This window comes from Rhincodon typus, chromosome 3 (assembly GCF_021869965.1).
Source record: "Rhincodon typus isolate 14 chromosome 3, sRhiTyp1.1, whole genome shotgun sequence".
In the NCBI taxonomy this organism is placed as follows: Eukaryota; Metazoa; Chordata; class Chondrichthyes; order Orectolobiformes; family Rhincodontidae; genus Rhincodon; species Rhincodon typus.
Window position 1 is genome coordinate 123,921,337 of NC_063334.1, and position 16,092 is coordinate 123,937,428.

General features: G+C 42.9%; 1 protein-coding gene across 1 annotated transcript in view; it reads left to right on the forward strand.

Annotated features, from left to right (window-relative positions):
• LOC125487426 overlaps positions 1–15,818 on the forward strand; it is a 40,034-nt gene extending 24,216 nt beyond the window's left edge. Inside the window, exons 3-7 of the mRNA XM_048618915.1 lie at positions 9,135–9,455; positions 9,889–9,999; positions 11,417–11,456; positions 15,599–15,643; positions 15,738–15,818. Coding sequence (XP_048474872.1) covers positions 9,135–9,455; positions 9,889–9,999; positions 11,417–11,456; positions 15,599–15,602 — 476 coding nt within the window. The 3' untranslated portion in view covers positions 15,603–15,643; positions 15,738–15,818. The remainder of the gene's footprint in view (positions 1–9,134; positions 9,456–9,888; positions 10,000–11,416; positions 11,457–15,598; positions 15,644–15,737) is intronic.
• Positions 15,819–16,092: the final 274 nt, after the last annotated feature.

Consider the following 16,092-nt stretch of genomic DNA (forward strand, 5'->3'; position numbering starts at 1 on the left):
ATTGTGTACATTGGCACAAATGACATAGGTAGAAATAGGGATGAGGTCCTGTGGAGCGATTATCGAGAGCTCGGATAAGTTACAAACTAGGGCCTTGACTGTGGTAATCTCTAGATTACTTCCAGTATGATATGATATTGAGGGTAAGAACAGGACTTTATGGCTGAAGAATTGGTGTGGGAGGCACTGATTTACTTTCCTGGGTCATTGGGATCGTCTTCTGGTCACCTACTCAAGAGGGATGGGTTGCACCTAAACTGGAGAAGGACAAATACCCTGGCAGGCAGATTTGCTAGTGATGATAATAAAATGAAGGGAATGCAGGTTAGTTTTGATCTTAGGTCGGATAATAGGTCAGCACAACATCGTGGGCCAAAGGACCCGTACTGTGCTGTACTGTTCTATGTTCTATGTTCTAGTGCTACAAAAGAGGGTTTAAACTAGATTGGCAGGGGTATGGGATCCTCAACAGCAGTGAGGCAAGTGTGAGGCTGGAAGGAGATACAATAATCCAAAATAAGAAGTTGAAGAGTCAGATCAGGCTGGAACACACAGGGAGCGAGGAATGGCTGTTGGATTAAATTGCATCTATTTCAATGCAAGAGGGCTGAGAGGTAAGGTCGATGAACTCGGGATATGGATAAGTACGTGGGACTGGGATATTATACCCATTACAGAAACATGGCTAAGGGAGGGACAGGACTGGTAGCTTAATGTGCCTGGGTACATATGCTTTAGGTGAGACAGAGGTGGAGGAAAGAGGAGAGAGGGAGTTGTATTTTTGATTAAGGGGATTATCGCAGTATTAGTCAGACATGAGATAACTGAAGGATCATCCAGTAAGGCTTTGTAAGTGGAGCTAAGAAATAAGAAGTGGATGGTGACATTACTGCGGTTATACTATAGGCCCCCAAATAGTCAAAGGGAATTACAGGAACAAATATGCAGCAAGACTGGGGACATTTGCAGGGGCAATAAGTAGGGGATTTTAATTTTCCAAACATAGACCGGGACTGCCAGAGTGTTAAGGGCTTATATAGGATGGAATTTATTTAAATGTGTTCAGGAAAGTTTCCTCAAGCAGTGTACAGAGTGTCCTACTCAGGAAGGGGCAAAACCCGATCTACTTTGGGGAAATAGGGCAGGACAGGTGACTGAAGTGACAGTGGGGCGGCACTATGGGACCAGTGACCACAGTTCCATTAATTTTAAAATAGTTATGGACAGGGCCAAAAGTGGTCCACAGGCTCAAGTTCTAAACTGGGGCAAGGCACATTTTGATGCAATTAGACAGGAGCTTGCAGGAGTTGATTGGAGCAGTTTGTTTGCAAGCAAAGGGAACTTCAACAAGTGGGGGGCCTTTAAAAATATGGTAGCTAGAGTTCAAGGTCTGTATGTTTCTGTGAGGGTGAAGGGCAAGGTTGGCGGGAGTAGGGAATCCTGGATGGTAAAATATATTGATGCTTCAGCCAGAAAAAAAGAGGAGACATGGCTCAGGTACAGGCATTTGGGATCAATGGAATCCCTGGAGGTATTTCGGGGATACAGGGTTTTACTGAAGAAAGAAATCAGGAGGGCAAAAAGGGGACACGAGATAGCTTTGGTTGAGAAGCTAAGGGTGAATCCAAATAGATTCTTTAAATATATTAAAAGATAGAGAATAACTAGAGAGAGAATAGGACCCCTCAAGGACCAAAGTGGATATGTATATGTGAAACTGTAGGAGGTGCGCCAGGTTCTCATTGAATATTTTACCTTTGTGTTTGCCGTAGAGAAAGACATGAAGTCTTGAGAACTTGGGGAAGTTAGTGCCAATGTCTCAGGGACAGTCAATATCACAGTTGAGGAGGTTCTGGACATATTAGAATGTATGAAGCTGGATAAATCTCCTGGTTCTGACCAGATATATCCAACCATGCAAGAGGCTAGAGAAGAATTTGCGGGGGCCCTGGTTGATATCTTTGCGTCATCGTTAACCACAAGTGAGGTCCTGGAAGGCTGGAGGGTAGCGAATGTTGTGCCCTTATTCAAGAATGGCTACAAAGAAAAACCTGGGAATTATAGATCAGTAAGCCTAACATCTGTGGTAGATAAGTTACCTTAGAAGATCCTGAGGTATAAGATACACATGCATTGAAAAGACAGGGTTTGATTAGGAGTCATCAGCATGGCTTTGTGCATAGGAGATCGTGCCAAACAAATTTGTTTGAGTTTTTTGATTAAGTGATGAGGAAGGCTGATGAGGGCAGAGCAGTAGACATAGTCTATATGGATTTCAGTAAGGCCTTTGATAAGGTTCCACATGCTAGGCTGCTCTGAAAGGTTAGATCACATTGAATCCAAGGAGAGCTGGCAAATTGGATACACAATTGTCGTGTTGGTAGGAAGCAGAGGGTAAAAGTTGAAGGATGTTTGTCGGACGAGAGGCCTGTAACTAGTGGTGTGCTTCAGTGGTCGGTGCTGGGCCCATTGCTGTTTATTATCTAGATTGATGATTTGGATGAGAATGTACAAGGCATGACTGGTAGGTTGACAGATGACACTAAAATAGGTGATATCGTGGATAGTGAGGAAGGTTATCAGAAATTGCAGCAGGATCTTCATCAGCTGGGGAAGTGAGCCGAGGAATGGCAAATGGACTTTAATATGGATAAATGTAAGGTGTTGCGATTTGGAGGTCAAATCAAGGTAGGAGTAAATGGTAGATGCTTTAGGAATGTAGTGGAACAGAAGGACCTTGGAGTTCAGGTGCACAGTCTCTGAAAGTGGAGTTACAGGTAGACAGGCCAGTGAAGAAACCTTTTGGCACACTGGCCTTCATCAGTCAGGGCAATGGGTAGACAAGTTGAGAAGTTATGTTGTAGTTGTACGGGACCTTGGTGAGGGCGCACTTGGAGTATTGTGTTCAGTACTAAAGGAAGGATGTTATTAAACTGGAAAACGTGCAGAAGAAATTTACAAGGATGTTGCTGGGACTCAAAGGACTGAGATATAGGGAGGGATTGGACAAACAAGAACGCTTTTCTTTAGGGTGAAGGAGACTGCCGGGGGATCTTATAGAAGTGTATAAGATCATGAGAGGCATGGATAGGGTGAATGCACTCAGTCTTTTTCCCAGAATTAGGGAATTGAGGAATAGAGGGCATGAGTTTAAGGTAGGAGGGGAAAGAATAAAAGAGAACTTGAGGGGCAACTTTTTACACAGCAGGTGGTACACATATGGAATGAGCTGTCAGCAGAAGTACATTAACAACATTTAAAAGATGTTTAGATGAATACATGAATAGGAAAGGTTTAGGAGGATATGGGCCAAGTGCAGGGAAATGGCTTTCGTGTCGATGGACATTCTGGTCAGCATGGACCAGTTTGAGTTGAAGGACCTGTCTCCATGCTGTAGGACTCTATGACTCAATGACTCTACTGCCCTTATACTCCTATCAGGTTTCACTCGATTTCTGCTATGTATAAGTGTCTTTTGCTTCCTTCTTTTTCTTGATCAGAACCTCAATTTCTCTAGTCATCCAGCATTCTCTACAGCTACCAGACTTGCCCTTCACTCTAACAGGAACATACCATCTCTGGACTCTCGTTATCTCTTTTTGAAGGCTTCCCACTTTTGAGCCATCCCTTTACCTGTGAATATCTGCCCCCATTAACTTTTGGAAATTCTTGCTGTATACCACCAAAATTGTCCTTTCTCCAATTTAGAAGTTTAACTTTTTGGTCAGGTCTATCCTTTTCCATCGCTATATTAAAACAAACACAATTATGATCCTTGGCCCCAGAGTGTTCCCCCACTGACTTCAGTCACTTTCCCTGCCTTATTTCCTAAGAGTAGGTCAAATTTTGCAACTTCTCTAGTAGGTACATCTACACACTGAATAAGAACATTTTCTTATACACACTTCATACATTCTTCTCCAACCGATCCCTTAACACAATGGCAGTCCCAGTCTATATTTGGAATATTAAAATGCCCTACCATTACCATCCTATTATTCTTACAGGTAACTGAGATGTCTTACAAATTTGCTTCTCAATTTCCCACTGACTATGGGGTCATCTACGGACAATCCCAATAAGGTGATCATCCCTTTCTTATTTCTCAGTTTCAACCAAATAAATTCACTGGACATACTCCTTGGAATATCCTCCCTAAGTCAAGTCATAATGTTATCCCTAATCAAAAACACCATGCCCCCTACTGTCTTGTCACTCCCCATTCCTTTCTATCTTTCCTCTAGTATCTATACCCTAGAACATTAAGCTGTCATTCCTGACCACCCCGAGCCACGTCTTTGTAATAGCTATGATACCCCAATCCCATGATCCCAACTATGCCTTGGGTTCATCTGTCTTACCTGTCAATCCTCTTGCATTGACATAAATGCATTTTCATTTATCAGTTTGACCTTGTTCTCTGATTTCCTCCGGTTGCATTGACTACTTGACTTGCTCCTTTTCCCAACTGCACCAGCCTCAGACTGATCCCTGTTCTCACTATCACTCTACACCCACCGATCCCCCACCTTCCACCTCCCTCCTGGGGGCTGTGGCAAATCTCCCAGCCAGTATATTAGTCCTCATCCAATCCAGGCACAATCTATCTTTCTTTAACAAGTCACATCTACCCCAGAAGAGATTCCAATGATCCAAAAATTTAATTTTCCCATGCACCAGCTCCTCAGCCACTCGTTCATCTGCTTTATCCACCTATCCCTACTCTCACTAGCACGTAGCATCAGGAGTAATCCACATATTACTGCACTCGAGGGCCTACTTTTTAACCTCCTACCTATCTTCTGATATTTTCTCCTCAGAGCCTAGGTCTTTTCTCTTCCTATGTCGTTGGTTCCAATGTGTACAGCAACCTCCTGCTGATCTCCCCCTCCTTTAAGAACCTTCTGCACCCTCACTGAGGCATTCTTGGCCCTGGCACCAGGGAGGCAATACACCACTCTAGTGTCTCATTGCCAGCCACAGAAACATTTATCTGTATCTCTGAACAGAGACACCCCTATCACAATCGATTGCTTGGAACCTGACCTACCCCTCGTTACATTAGAGTCAGTCTCAGTAGCAGAAACTTGGCTGTCAGTGCTGCATTCCTCTGAAAGTCCATCAGCCCCTACAATTTCCAAAACAGCATACCTGTGTTTATAGTATTAATTCTTCTCCTTTTTCCTTTGAATAGTTTTTAATGTTGAGATGCTTTTAGTGTCTTCTACTGTGAAAACTTCTGAAAAATATTTATTCAACTCCTCTGCAAATTTCTTGGTTCCCAATTAGAATTTCCCAGCATTATTCTTGAAGGGGCCTATGTTCACTCTCGTTTTTTTCTTCCTTTTTATATATTTGCTCCCTGTCTTGATATTACTAGCGAGTTTACAATCAAAAGTGTATTTTCTCCTACTTTATATTACTTTTCAGTCGTCTTGTGATTGGTTGGCTGCCTGAGCAGGTTCGTTATTCAGCAGACGTTTCATTACCCTGCTGGGTAATATCATCAGTGCAGCCTTCGATGAAGCACTGTTGTGTTTTTCCACCTGATATTTAAACCCTGGTGTTCGTTGAGCTGGATTATCTCACTTCTGGTTTTCCTTCGCAGTGGAGTATATATAGGGTCTAGCTCTATGTGTTTGTTGATGCTTCTCAGTGGACAACCAGGCCTCCAGGAATTCCCGTGGTTGTCTCTGTTTGGTCTGTGCTAGGATCCTGGTGTTGTCCCAATCGAGCTGGTGGTTTTCTTTATCCATGTGGATGGACATGAGTGATATTTTTTGTGTCTTTTTGTTACTAGTTGGTGGTCATGTTTTCTTGTGGCTAATTTTCTTCCTGTCTGTCCAATGTAATGTTTGTCGCAGTCTTTGCGAGGAATTTTGTCTATAATATTGTTTCTGTCCATAGTGGGTAAGGGGTCTTTGGTTTGGGTTAGCAGTTGGCATAGGGTTCATGTGGGTTTATGAGCTACTCTGATGCCCAGTGGTCATAGGAATCTTGTGGTCAGTTCAGATATGTTCTTGATGTATGGTAACGTGATGAGTGTGTTAGGGGCCACCCAATCCACTCAGCCCAAGAGTTCCTCAATTCCCTCAAGGACATAAGAATAGACGATGATGAGATCATGGTTTCATTTGACGTTACTGCCCTATTCATATCGATAGACATACCACTAGTAAGAGAAACACTAGCAACACTACTAAAACAAGAATGAGACCCAAGTGACACCATCTCCACAGACAACATGCTGGAATTACTGGACCTATGCCTCAAAACCCACTTTACCTTTAATGGCCAAATCTACGAATGGATCAATGGGACACCCATGGTGTCACCTCTCTCCAGACTGATTGCAGAAGCAGTGCAGACTCGAAAGCATGGCCCTTCCGCTAATCCAACCGAAACTATGGATCCGATACGTGCACGACACCTTCATCATTATTAAGCGGACCAAACTAGAGGAGACACACCAACTAATAAACAACACTCTTACCGGGATCAAATTCACCAGGGAAGAGGAAAAGAACAAACAGCTCCCATTCCTGGACATCATGGTGGAATGCAGGACCAACGGGGAATTCCTAGCAAAGGTACACAGGAAAGTCACACACAGTGACAAAGTACTGAATTTCAACAGCAACTGCCCTAACACCCACAAACAAAGTTGCGTGAAAACACTATTTAAATGAGCAAGAGCACACTGCAGCAACACAGAACTACACCAAAAAGAAGAAGAATACCTCCTCCAAGCATTCAAGGACAATGGATACCCGAACAACTGGGTCAGAAGATACCTATGACACGAACAACAACAGGAAGATACTGCATGCCCCGACACACTCATCACGCTATGTTACATCAAGAACACATCTGAACTGACCACAAAACTCCTATGACCACTGGGCATCAGAGTAACACACAAATCCACATCAACCCTATGCCAACTGTTAACCCGAACCAAAGACCCCTTACCCACTATGGACAGGACCAATGCCATAGACAAGATTCCCTGCAAAGATTGTGACAAACATTACATTGGACAGACAGGAAGAAAATTAGCCAGAAGAATACATGGACATCAACTAAAAACAAAAAGACATGACCAATGCTCACTCATCTCCATCCACATGGATAAGGAAAACCACCACTTCGATTGGGACAACACCAGGATTCTGAGACAGGCCAAGCAGAGACAAGCACAGGAATTCCTAGAGGCCTGGTTCACCACAAAGAAGACCATCAACAAACACATAGAGCTAGACCCTATATATACTCCGCCGTGAAGTAACGGAGACAATGAATTACTCCCACCATCGTCTTCTTCCCCTTTTTCTTCATTCCCTTCACCCACATGGTATGCTGAACCACAGAATCAGAGAATCAAACAGGACAGAAGATGCCCTTGAACCCATTGAGTCTACACCAACAAAAAAATTGCTCTAAATCTGCACTAGTCCTACTTTCCAGCATTTGGCCCATAGCCTTGAATCTTATGGTGGTTCAACTGCTCATCCAAGTACTGTTAAATGTTTCAGCTTTTTTCCTCTATTACCCTCCCAGCAGTGTATTTCAAATTCCCACCACCTTCTTGTTGAAAGAAGTTTCCTCAAACCCTCAAGCTTTCACATAAGATTATGTCCCATCATTATTGACCTTTCAGTCAAGGGGCCTAACAATTGTGAACATTGGTAACGCTCCAACTGTGCGTCCAGATCAGTCACCACACATTCGAAAGAATGTGAAAGACCTTGAGAGCGTGCAGATTTACTAGAATTATTCCAGGGAGGTCTTGGAGTATTTAGGGTTGGGAATTGGAGACTGGTTTTAGTTACAAGGTTTGAGAAGCAAAGGTTGGTCTCCTTGGAGCTGAGGAGATTGAGAGGAGATTGGATTGAGGTGAAGATGATAGTGACAAGTGAAGAGAAAGTAGGACAAGCGAAAGGTCCATCCATTAGCTGTTGGGACAAGGATGCAGGCCTTACATTTTGCGCCAGAGATGAAGAGGCAATGTGAATTTTTTACACAGTGTGTGCTGATGGCTGACAGTCGCTAACATCAACAGAGGTGCACGTGGAAATAGTCATTGATTTCAAAAGAAATACTGACAGGCACTTGAGGGAAACAAATTGGAAGGCCTTGTGGGAATCGAGCTGTTGAGTGCACTTCACCTGGATTGTTCCACATGGAGCTAGCCAGGTCCCAGTGGAGAAAATGACCTCCTTCTTGATGTCAATCCAATGATTGGCAGAGGTTGAGGACAAGATTAGGCAAGCACCTTCCAATCCATTGTTGTGTGAGCACATTGTAGAACTTCAGGTCTCATTGGTTGAGAATATGTGAAAAGCCACCTCCCTGACTTCCATTGGCTGAGAATTTCAGAGTGTTGCTGCTGCCTATCCTGATTGGTTAAGAGTCAAGCGAGATTGAAACTTCCAAGATCCTGAGTGGTCTTGACAGAGTAGATGCTGAGAGGATTTGGGTGAATTTGGAACTCATTTCAAAATAGGATGGAGATGACGAGTGATTCCTCTTTCAGAAGATGATTAATTTTTAAAGATGGTGCAGCAAGAGGCTAATTCCTTCCATCCCCCACCCGCCGCAACCCAACATCTAAAGAGATGGTTAGTGCTGCAGGAAATCTTAATCTTTAATAGACCTCAATCAAACTGTGTTCAGGTCACAGTTTGGAATTAGTGAAATATCACACTCAGGTTAATATCAGGAATGTTCCCCTTCGCACCGGCATATGTTCAATCAGGAATGGGATTTGTGGACAGAGTGAAGGGGCACAGTGTGAAGTGTAGGGCTGGGGAACAAATAACAAACACATTTAGTGAAGGTGGGAGGGATGTTAGGCTCAGGATAAATGAATTCAGGTGGGTTCAGTGCATTTTCTGATCCATAATTATCTTGTGAATGAGTACCTGTATCTCAAAATGAAGGGTTGGAGAGGCAGTGATTTTCATCAGGGTGAGTACTTTAGGAGACAATAACAGGCAGGTCCAGACCCGTAATAAATATAAGTGGGGCATTTAATTACTCATTTTATTGTGAAGTTGAAAGAAAGGTAAGAAATTGAATTGAGAACTTCTGCATACTGACCTCATCCATTCTGATGTTTGTCCTTTCCTCAGCTGCTCAGGGAAGTGTCTCAATGGTGAGTGGAACAGACAGAGATTCAGTTACTTTACCCTGTATCTTCATGACAAGAGACTCGAACACCCTGTCCACTGTTACCTGGATGAGGAAGGAGACCTACCAACACATTGTTACATTTACAGCCCAATCACAGGGAAATTGGACAATTGTAAAAGGTGGAAATCGGTACCAGCTCGTCAGGAACCCAGAGGATAAACCAGCTGAGTGTGAGCGACAATCACACTTACCTGTGTCAGGTGGAATACAGGTCAAGACTCGATTACCAGTATCTGATCCAGAAAGAGATACGGCTGTAGGTACATGGTAAAAAATCTTTTCGTGGGGAGGCAATGGCTGGTGGTATTATCGCTGGACTGTTATTCCAGAGACACAAGTAATATTTTGGGAATGAGATTCAAATCATACCATGTCAGATGGTGGAATTTGAAATCAATAAAATTCTCAAAGCAGCTGCCTCCTTCAAAGATTGTTCGGATCTGTAATTCACTGCCTGAAAGGGTGGTGGAACCAGACTCAATTGGGGGATCTTTCAGAATACAAGTGGGTAAGTATTTGGAAAGGAGCATGTTACTTGGTTATAGGAACGGCAAGGGAGAGGGACTCATGGGTTTGGTCCACCAAAGAATGTCCAGTTTATTCATTTAATCTCATGCTCTGGAACCCTGCTGCAAATTTCACTCCAGTAAGACTTAGATATTACTGACCAATGTTGTTCTTGCTGTTTTTCAGCAAAGAGGACTGAGTCCACCACTGTATATCTGCTGACCATTCCATTGCTCATCCAGCTGATCATCATTTTCATCATCGTCATCATCTTCATTATTTTCAGGAAGAAAGGAGGTGGGTTCTGTAGGGAGTAAAGTTTAATAAAACAATATGTTTCTGTGTTTGAAACAGCAACAAACAATGACCCTGGGTTAAATTTCCCTTACCGACACTCTCCTCTTCAGTAGATTCTGTGAAAACACTGGCTTTGTCTTTAGTGGCTGGGTGAAAGTGGCCTGTTTGATAGCATCAGCCACTATCTGACGTCTGTCTCCTGTTTGAGCTTTCTTGTGAATGATTTAACATTGAGGCTGTTTCACTAGCAAGGCCATTCATAACCATTCTATTGAACTCTGATGGATGAATCCCCATTCCTCTCCCCATTACTGTCAAATCTGAATACACCAAAATTTCTTTTCAGTTGCCTGAATCCCAAACAGACTGCACCTTTTCCATTCATTCCCACTCAGTACAGAATCTCAATAGAAGAGAGAGGAAGCTGCAACTCAAAACAATTACCTTATTTGTTTTTATTGGTAAAATTGCTTTGGAGAGTTTGCTGCATAAAGGCAACATGGTAGCTCGGAATGAATGGGTAACAGAGTGATATCTGGGGTTGAATGGTAATATGGACACTGCTTGTGCAGTGGGTGCAATGTGCAGGCACTGATCTGTTTTGGGGCTGCCCTCATGACCTATCTTTGCCCTGGCTGAGTAAATTGAAAATGCAAACTCTTTTTGAATACAGGAGTTACATTTGCTATTTTTGAACGAAGTAGGACCTCCCTGAAACTAGGGAATTTTGGGAAATTTAAGCAAATTGTTCAACTTTCCCAGCAGCTAATCTTTAAAGCCCCTGAGATGAAGTCCATCATGGACCCAGGAGGCCGTCAGCCCACAGCTTCAATGATTTAGTCAGGACCACTTCTCGGGTGATTGTAATTTTCTTGAGCTCCTCCTTATTTTCATTGACTGTTTTACAGTGCTTCTGGAATGTTATTTGTATCCCCTATCCTGAAGACTGAGGTAAAATATCTGTTTAATTCATCTGCCATTTCCGTGATTAATTCTGCAGACTCACTTTCCACATAAACCACACTCATGTTGTTTTTAAAATATCTCAGTGTAAAGTTGCCATTGTCCGAGAGGACCATAGAGTTGTTCTATGATCAGAGTGAGAGGTGGCTGGTGGTGTGTCTAACCTGATGGTCACCTTATGTTAAATAAGGGGCCAGCTTAAAGGAGGGACTTTTACGGTAAGTTCGGCTGATGTAGGAATTGAACCCATAGTGTTGGACTGAGCTATGGAGGTCACTCTTGAGTAAAGGCTTTGGTATCAGATAAGATTCTAGAGGTCTCTATCTAATTATGCGAAATATATAGATTATTAATAAGGGATGGTTTCACTTGAGACACTGCCAACTGTGGAGACAATGTGGCAAATCTGTTCATAATTTAATAAAATATTCACTCGTCTTCTTTGTTTCTTTAGGAGGTTCTCAGCAAATCGAACAGACCTCACCTTCGAAGAGGTATGGTAATTAGTGATTGGTACAAGCATCGTGGTAAAAATGCTGTGGTTCAGAGTTGAATTGAACACCTCTTGTTCGCAGACAGAATGCAGCCCCCTGCTGATGAGCTGCTAATGTAGTGCCTACAACCCAATGGTCTCAATATGGACTTTACCAGTTTCAAAATCTCCCCACCCCCGGACTCATCCCATGACCAACACTCCATCTCATCCCCGCTTCCTTGACCTGACACAACCTGTCCATCTTCTCTCCCACCTATTTGCTCCTCCCACCTCACTGACCAATCCTCACCACTGCTTACCTGCGCTCACCTATCACCATCCCTGTTCTGAGGAAGGGTCACCGGACTCGAAACATTAACTCTGTTTTTTTCCTTCACAGATGCTGCCAGACCTGCTGGGCTTTTCCAGCAACTTTGTTTTTGTTCCATCCCACCTACCTTTCCCAGGCCTGCCTCTCCTCTTTCTATTTATTTCGGAGCTCCCTTTCCCCCTTCCCCATTTCTGAAGAAAGGTACCGACCCGAAAAGTCAAATTTCCTGCTCCTCTAATCCTGCCTGGTCTGCTGTGTTCCTTCAGCTCCACACTGTGTTATCTCTGACTCCAGCTTTGGCAGTTCTTACTATCTCTGCTAATGTGGTTTGTGCTTTTAAGAAAGTACTTGATCACTCAGTGTGGGAAAGTGAACTCGATAGACAGAGAGGTAAATGACAGGTTTATCATTTCTGAGCAGAATTTGTCAATTTCCATCTGTTTGTGAATCTCCAGCTCCAGATTCACCTGCAATCCCACTTCCCCAAATTAACCTGCAATTTACCCTCGTGTAAAACCAAACTGTTGCTAATTTTTAGCCCAGTGGACACTTTGAGTTATAATGAATGTTCTATGGAGGGAAAGATTGAAATGTTATCACTTGCATCGACTGCTGATTATAACATGGAGGTTTTTGTGAATCCTTCTATTTTCTCCCTTGCTGTTGAAACAGCTTAATTTCCATTGGGTGAGGGTGTGGTTTCCTGATCTTTGTCCACTTTCCAAGCTTTCCAAGCCCTGTAACCTCCTCCAAAGTTGCAACAGATGAGAATACCTGCAGGAATTTTCCTGTCATCTCCAATACCCTCCCTCCCTGTCCTGTAACTCGTTGCTCAAAGCTGACCCAGAACTTCCTGGAATCATCAGTCACTGTGATTCCTGAGAGTTTCTGCAGCCCTCCCTGTGTTACAGCTGCTGACTACACCTTGGGTTCCATGGGTGCCAGCCACATTCTGGTGCCAAGGTAAGATTGTTTCTGGTGACGACTTATTCAAGGGTGACATTTCTGATTGTGTCTAAATCTGAACATCTGTGATTTCTATGTATATCATCCTTAGGAACCTGCTCTGTCTATAAGCAGAGCAGGTGATTGATCTATAGGCAGAATGCTCCTGATAGTGACCTGGAAGAATGCAATTAGTTTGCAGTCCCAGCAGCTGCCTGCTCCAGGTACTGACTGTGCTCTAACTGACCGATCAATGTCCATTTCCCACACTGTAACAGAGAGAGTGTGAAGCATCAAGTCAGTGAGATTCTTGGATAGATATTCAGGGGCAGACTTTTATATTGAGTTCAATAGCACAGAATAAGGCCCTTTCGCCACATTGAGACTGCATTGTTCGAAAACTATCCTTAACCCGAACCCTAATCCTTCACACTGATTGCACAGATTGTGCCCTTGATAGTTGAAATTTTTAATTCTTATACCATTCAATGTAATGGAGTGAAAAGCAGTGTGTTTGTATTAAGGGAGCCTATCAGGCTGTTTAGATTATAGCCCGAGCAATGGAGCTGAAAATCCTCTCCTCAATCACTGACTGTGAATGGATTCTTGGATAATAACCATTTCCGATTTCCGGAATTGTCTGGCTGAAAGGCTGGCGACGCCCGGTCATAGTCATAGAGCCAGAGAGCCATATAGCACGGAAACAGACCCTTCGGTCCAACCAGTCCATGCTGACATTAATCCCAAGACAAAACTAATCGCACCTGCCTGTGCTTGGCCCATATCCCTCCAAACATTTGTTATTCATGCACTTACCCAAATGCTTTTTAAACATTGTAACTGTACCAGCATGTGTTCCATATATGAAACACTCTCTGTGTAAAAAAATTGCTCGTCATGTCTCTTTTGAATTTTTCCCCTCTTACCTGAAAAAAATATGCCCCTTCGCCTTGAAATCCCCCACCTTAGGGATAAGACGCCTGCCACCATATCCCTCATGATTTTATAAACCTTTAAAAGGTTATCCCTCAATCACCTTAGCTCCAGTGAAAAAAGGTCCCAGTCTCTACCATAATGAAATGTTTGTTCCTTGCTGTCTCGAGTTGTTCATGGCCAGTCTGTGTGCTGCTTCTGTAAGGGTCAGGGAAAAGAGTGCAGTTGAGTGTCATGCATCCCAAATGACTCCCAGTAGCTGGGCTGTTGAAGAGAACCTGAGGATTAGGTTCATGTTCTAGGGAGAAGGGTTCAATTCTCACCATGGTAACTTGTGCAATTTGCATTTGATTAATAAATTTGCAATTGAAACCTTGTCTCCATGACCATCTGAACAATTATCAATTATTTTTTAAAAATTCCAGTTCACTAATGAATCTGGCCTATAGCTGACTTCAGATCCCCATTTCAAACTTAGTTGTGTCCTTTTAGGACAGATTGAATGCAATGTGTGTGACTCTGAACTGCCCTCTGAAATGGCCAACCAAGACTCTCAGTTCAAGGGCAATAAGGGATGGGCAACAAATGCTGGCCTTGCCAGAGAGATCCACTACCCTAGGAAATGACCTTGGCTATTCACCCTATCCATGCCCCTCATGATTTTATAAACTACTATAATGTCACCCCTCAGCATCAGATGCTCCAGGGATAGTAGCCACAGCCTGATCAGTCTCTCCCTGTAGCTCAAACCCTCCAATCCTGGCAACATTCTTGTAATAAAACCCCTCACGTAAGCAAGTTAAGCCTCACAACTCAGCTTAGCTATTGCCAATTAATTTAGCTACGTTTTGAACCAATAGTGTCTGTCTCTGGATGTCTAAGGTTTGATTCTTGTTCTGCCCAGCTTGCCCACCTGCTCCTCATGAGATAACCCGCTTATCAATCCAGTCAAACTCCTCTGAATCAGCACCAATATGACAATATTGTGCAGCACCATTTGACAATAAAGAATATTCGATATTTAATATCCTTCATTAATAAAGTATTCAAGATGTGGTCTGAGAAAATGCCCTGCAAACTGAAGCAAAACCCTTTTTGCACTTGTATCCAATTCCTCCTTTATTCGGAATAGCATTTTGTTAACCTTCCTGATTACATGGTGTACCACTGTTCTAAATTTTTGTGACGTCACTCCCACTGCACCTCAGAATTCTGCATCCATTCTCCACTTAAATAATACTCTGCTTTTTTGGCGTGTTTTAGTATTACTGCCCTGCTCAAGTCAATACTGCATCGTTTATACAGGCTAATCCAACTCTCCTGTTCACTGCTTTAAACAGATTAGAACATTGTTATCACATTGTTGTTTGTGGCAGTTTGCAGTGTACGAATTAGTGACTACAAGTATAAAAATATATTGCCTCATCTGTTCTCAAGGGTTATGCAGTGCCCTGATGTCATGAAAGGTGTGATATAAATGCAATTATTTTCATTCTTGTAAATGTAGAAATGCAACAATGAATTTGTGAACAGCAATGAACCACAGACAACAAAGTATTCAATCAGTGAGACTGTATTTTTGTGATCTGGACTGGGGAATGTGTGTTGATGAGGACACAATGATCTGGGTTGAGGGTTGAGTGACAAGGACACAATAGAGAGCTCCTCTGTTTCTTGTTTTGAAGTTACGGGGATGGAATTTTCCACATCCACCTGAAAAGGCAGGCGAGAGCTACCTTTAACATTTCATCCGGAATACAGCACTTCTGACCTTGGAACCCTTTATTAATATTGCTCTGAAGTGTCAGCCTAAGTTTTATGTTGTAGCCTCTAGAGTAGGAACATGGGACCTTCTAACTCAGTGAAGTATGAGGTGTCCACTGAGCCATTGCTGACATCTAAGGACAGACCTGCTGATGAGTATTCCCTTATCAGTCCTATTTGTGTTCCAGATGACAGTTTCAGCTTCTATGGCAAGAGTGACAGCAACAGAACAGGTAAATGGCTGCACCTTAATGGTTTTGAGCTATTGTCTAATTGATATTCAGATTCTATCATCAAACTAAGAGAATTATTTTGTCTTTGTTAAAGGTTGCAAGAGATTCACAGTCAGTGCTTCAGAAGATCATGAGTCATTGTCTGATTTTACACTGGGAAAATACAATATTTGAGATCACCCCCACTCCTCATTATCTTTAGAGGTTGATTTTATTGTGGGTCTGCTAACTTGAGTGGCAAGTGTTTGATGCTGCACCAGGAAACTGTTCAGCTCCTAGGAGTCATGCCTGCCCCACCGTCAGAGATTCACCCCAAATGAGAACTTCCAGTTCAGTTTTAAGTGACCATGAATTCTCCCCTCAAGTATGCTTCATAATGTGAGTCCCAAACAGTACCATTCCCTCAACATGTATTTGTTAAAGGACGGTTGTGTCTGATGAATTTAATT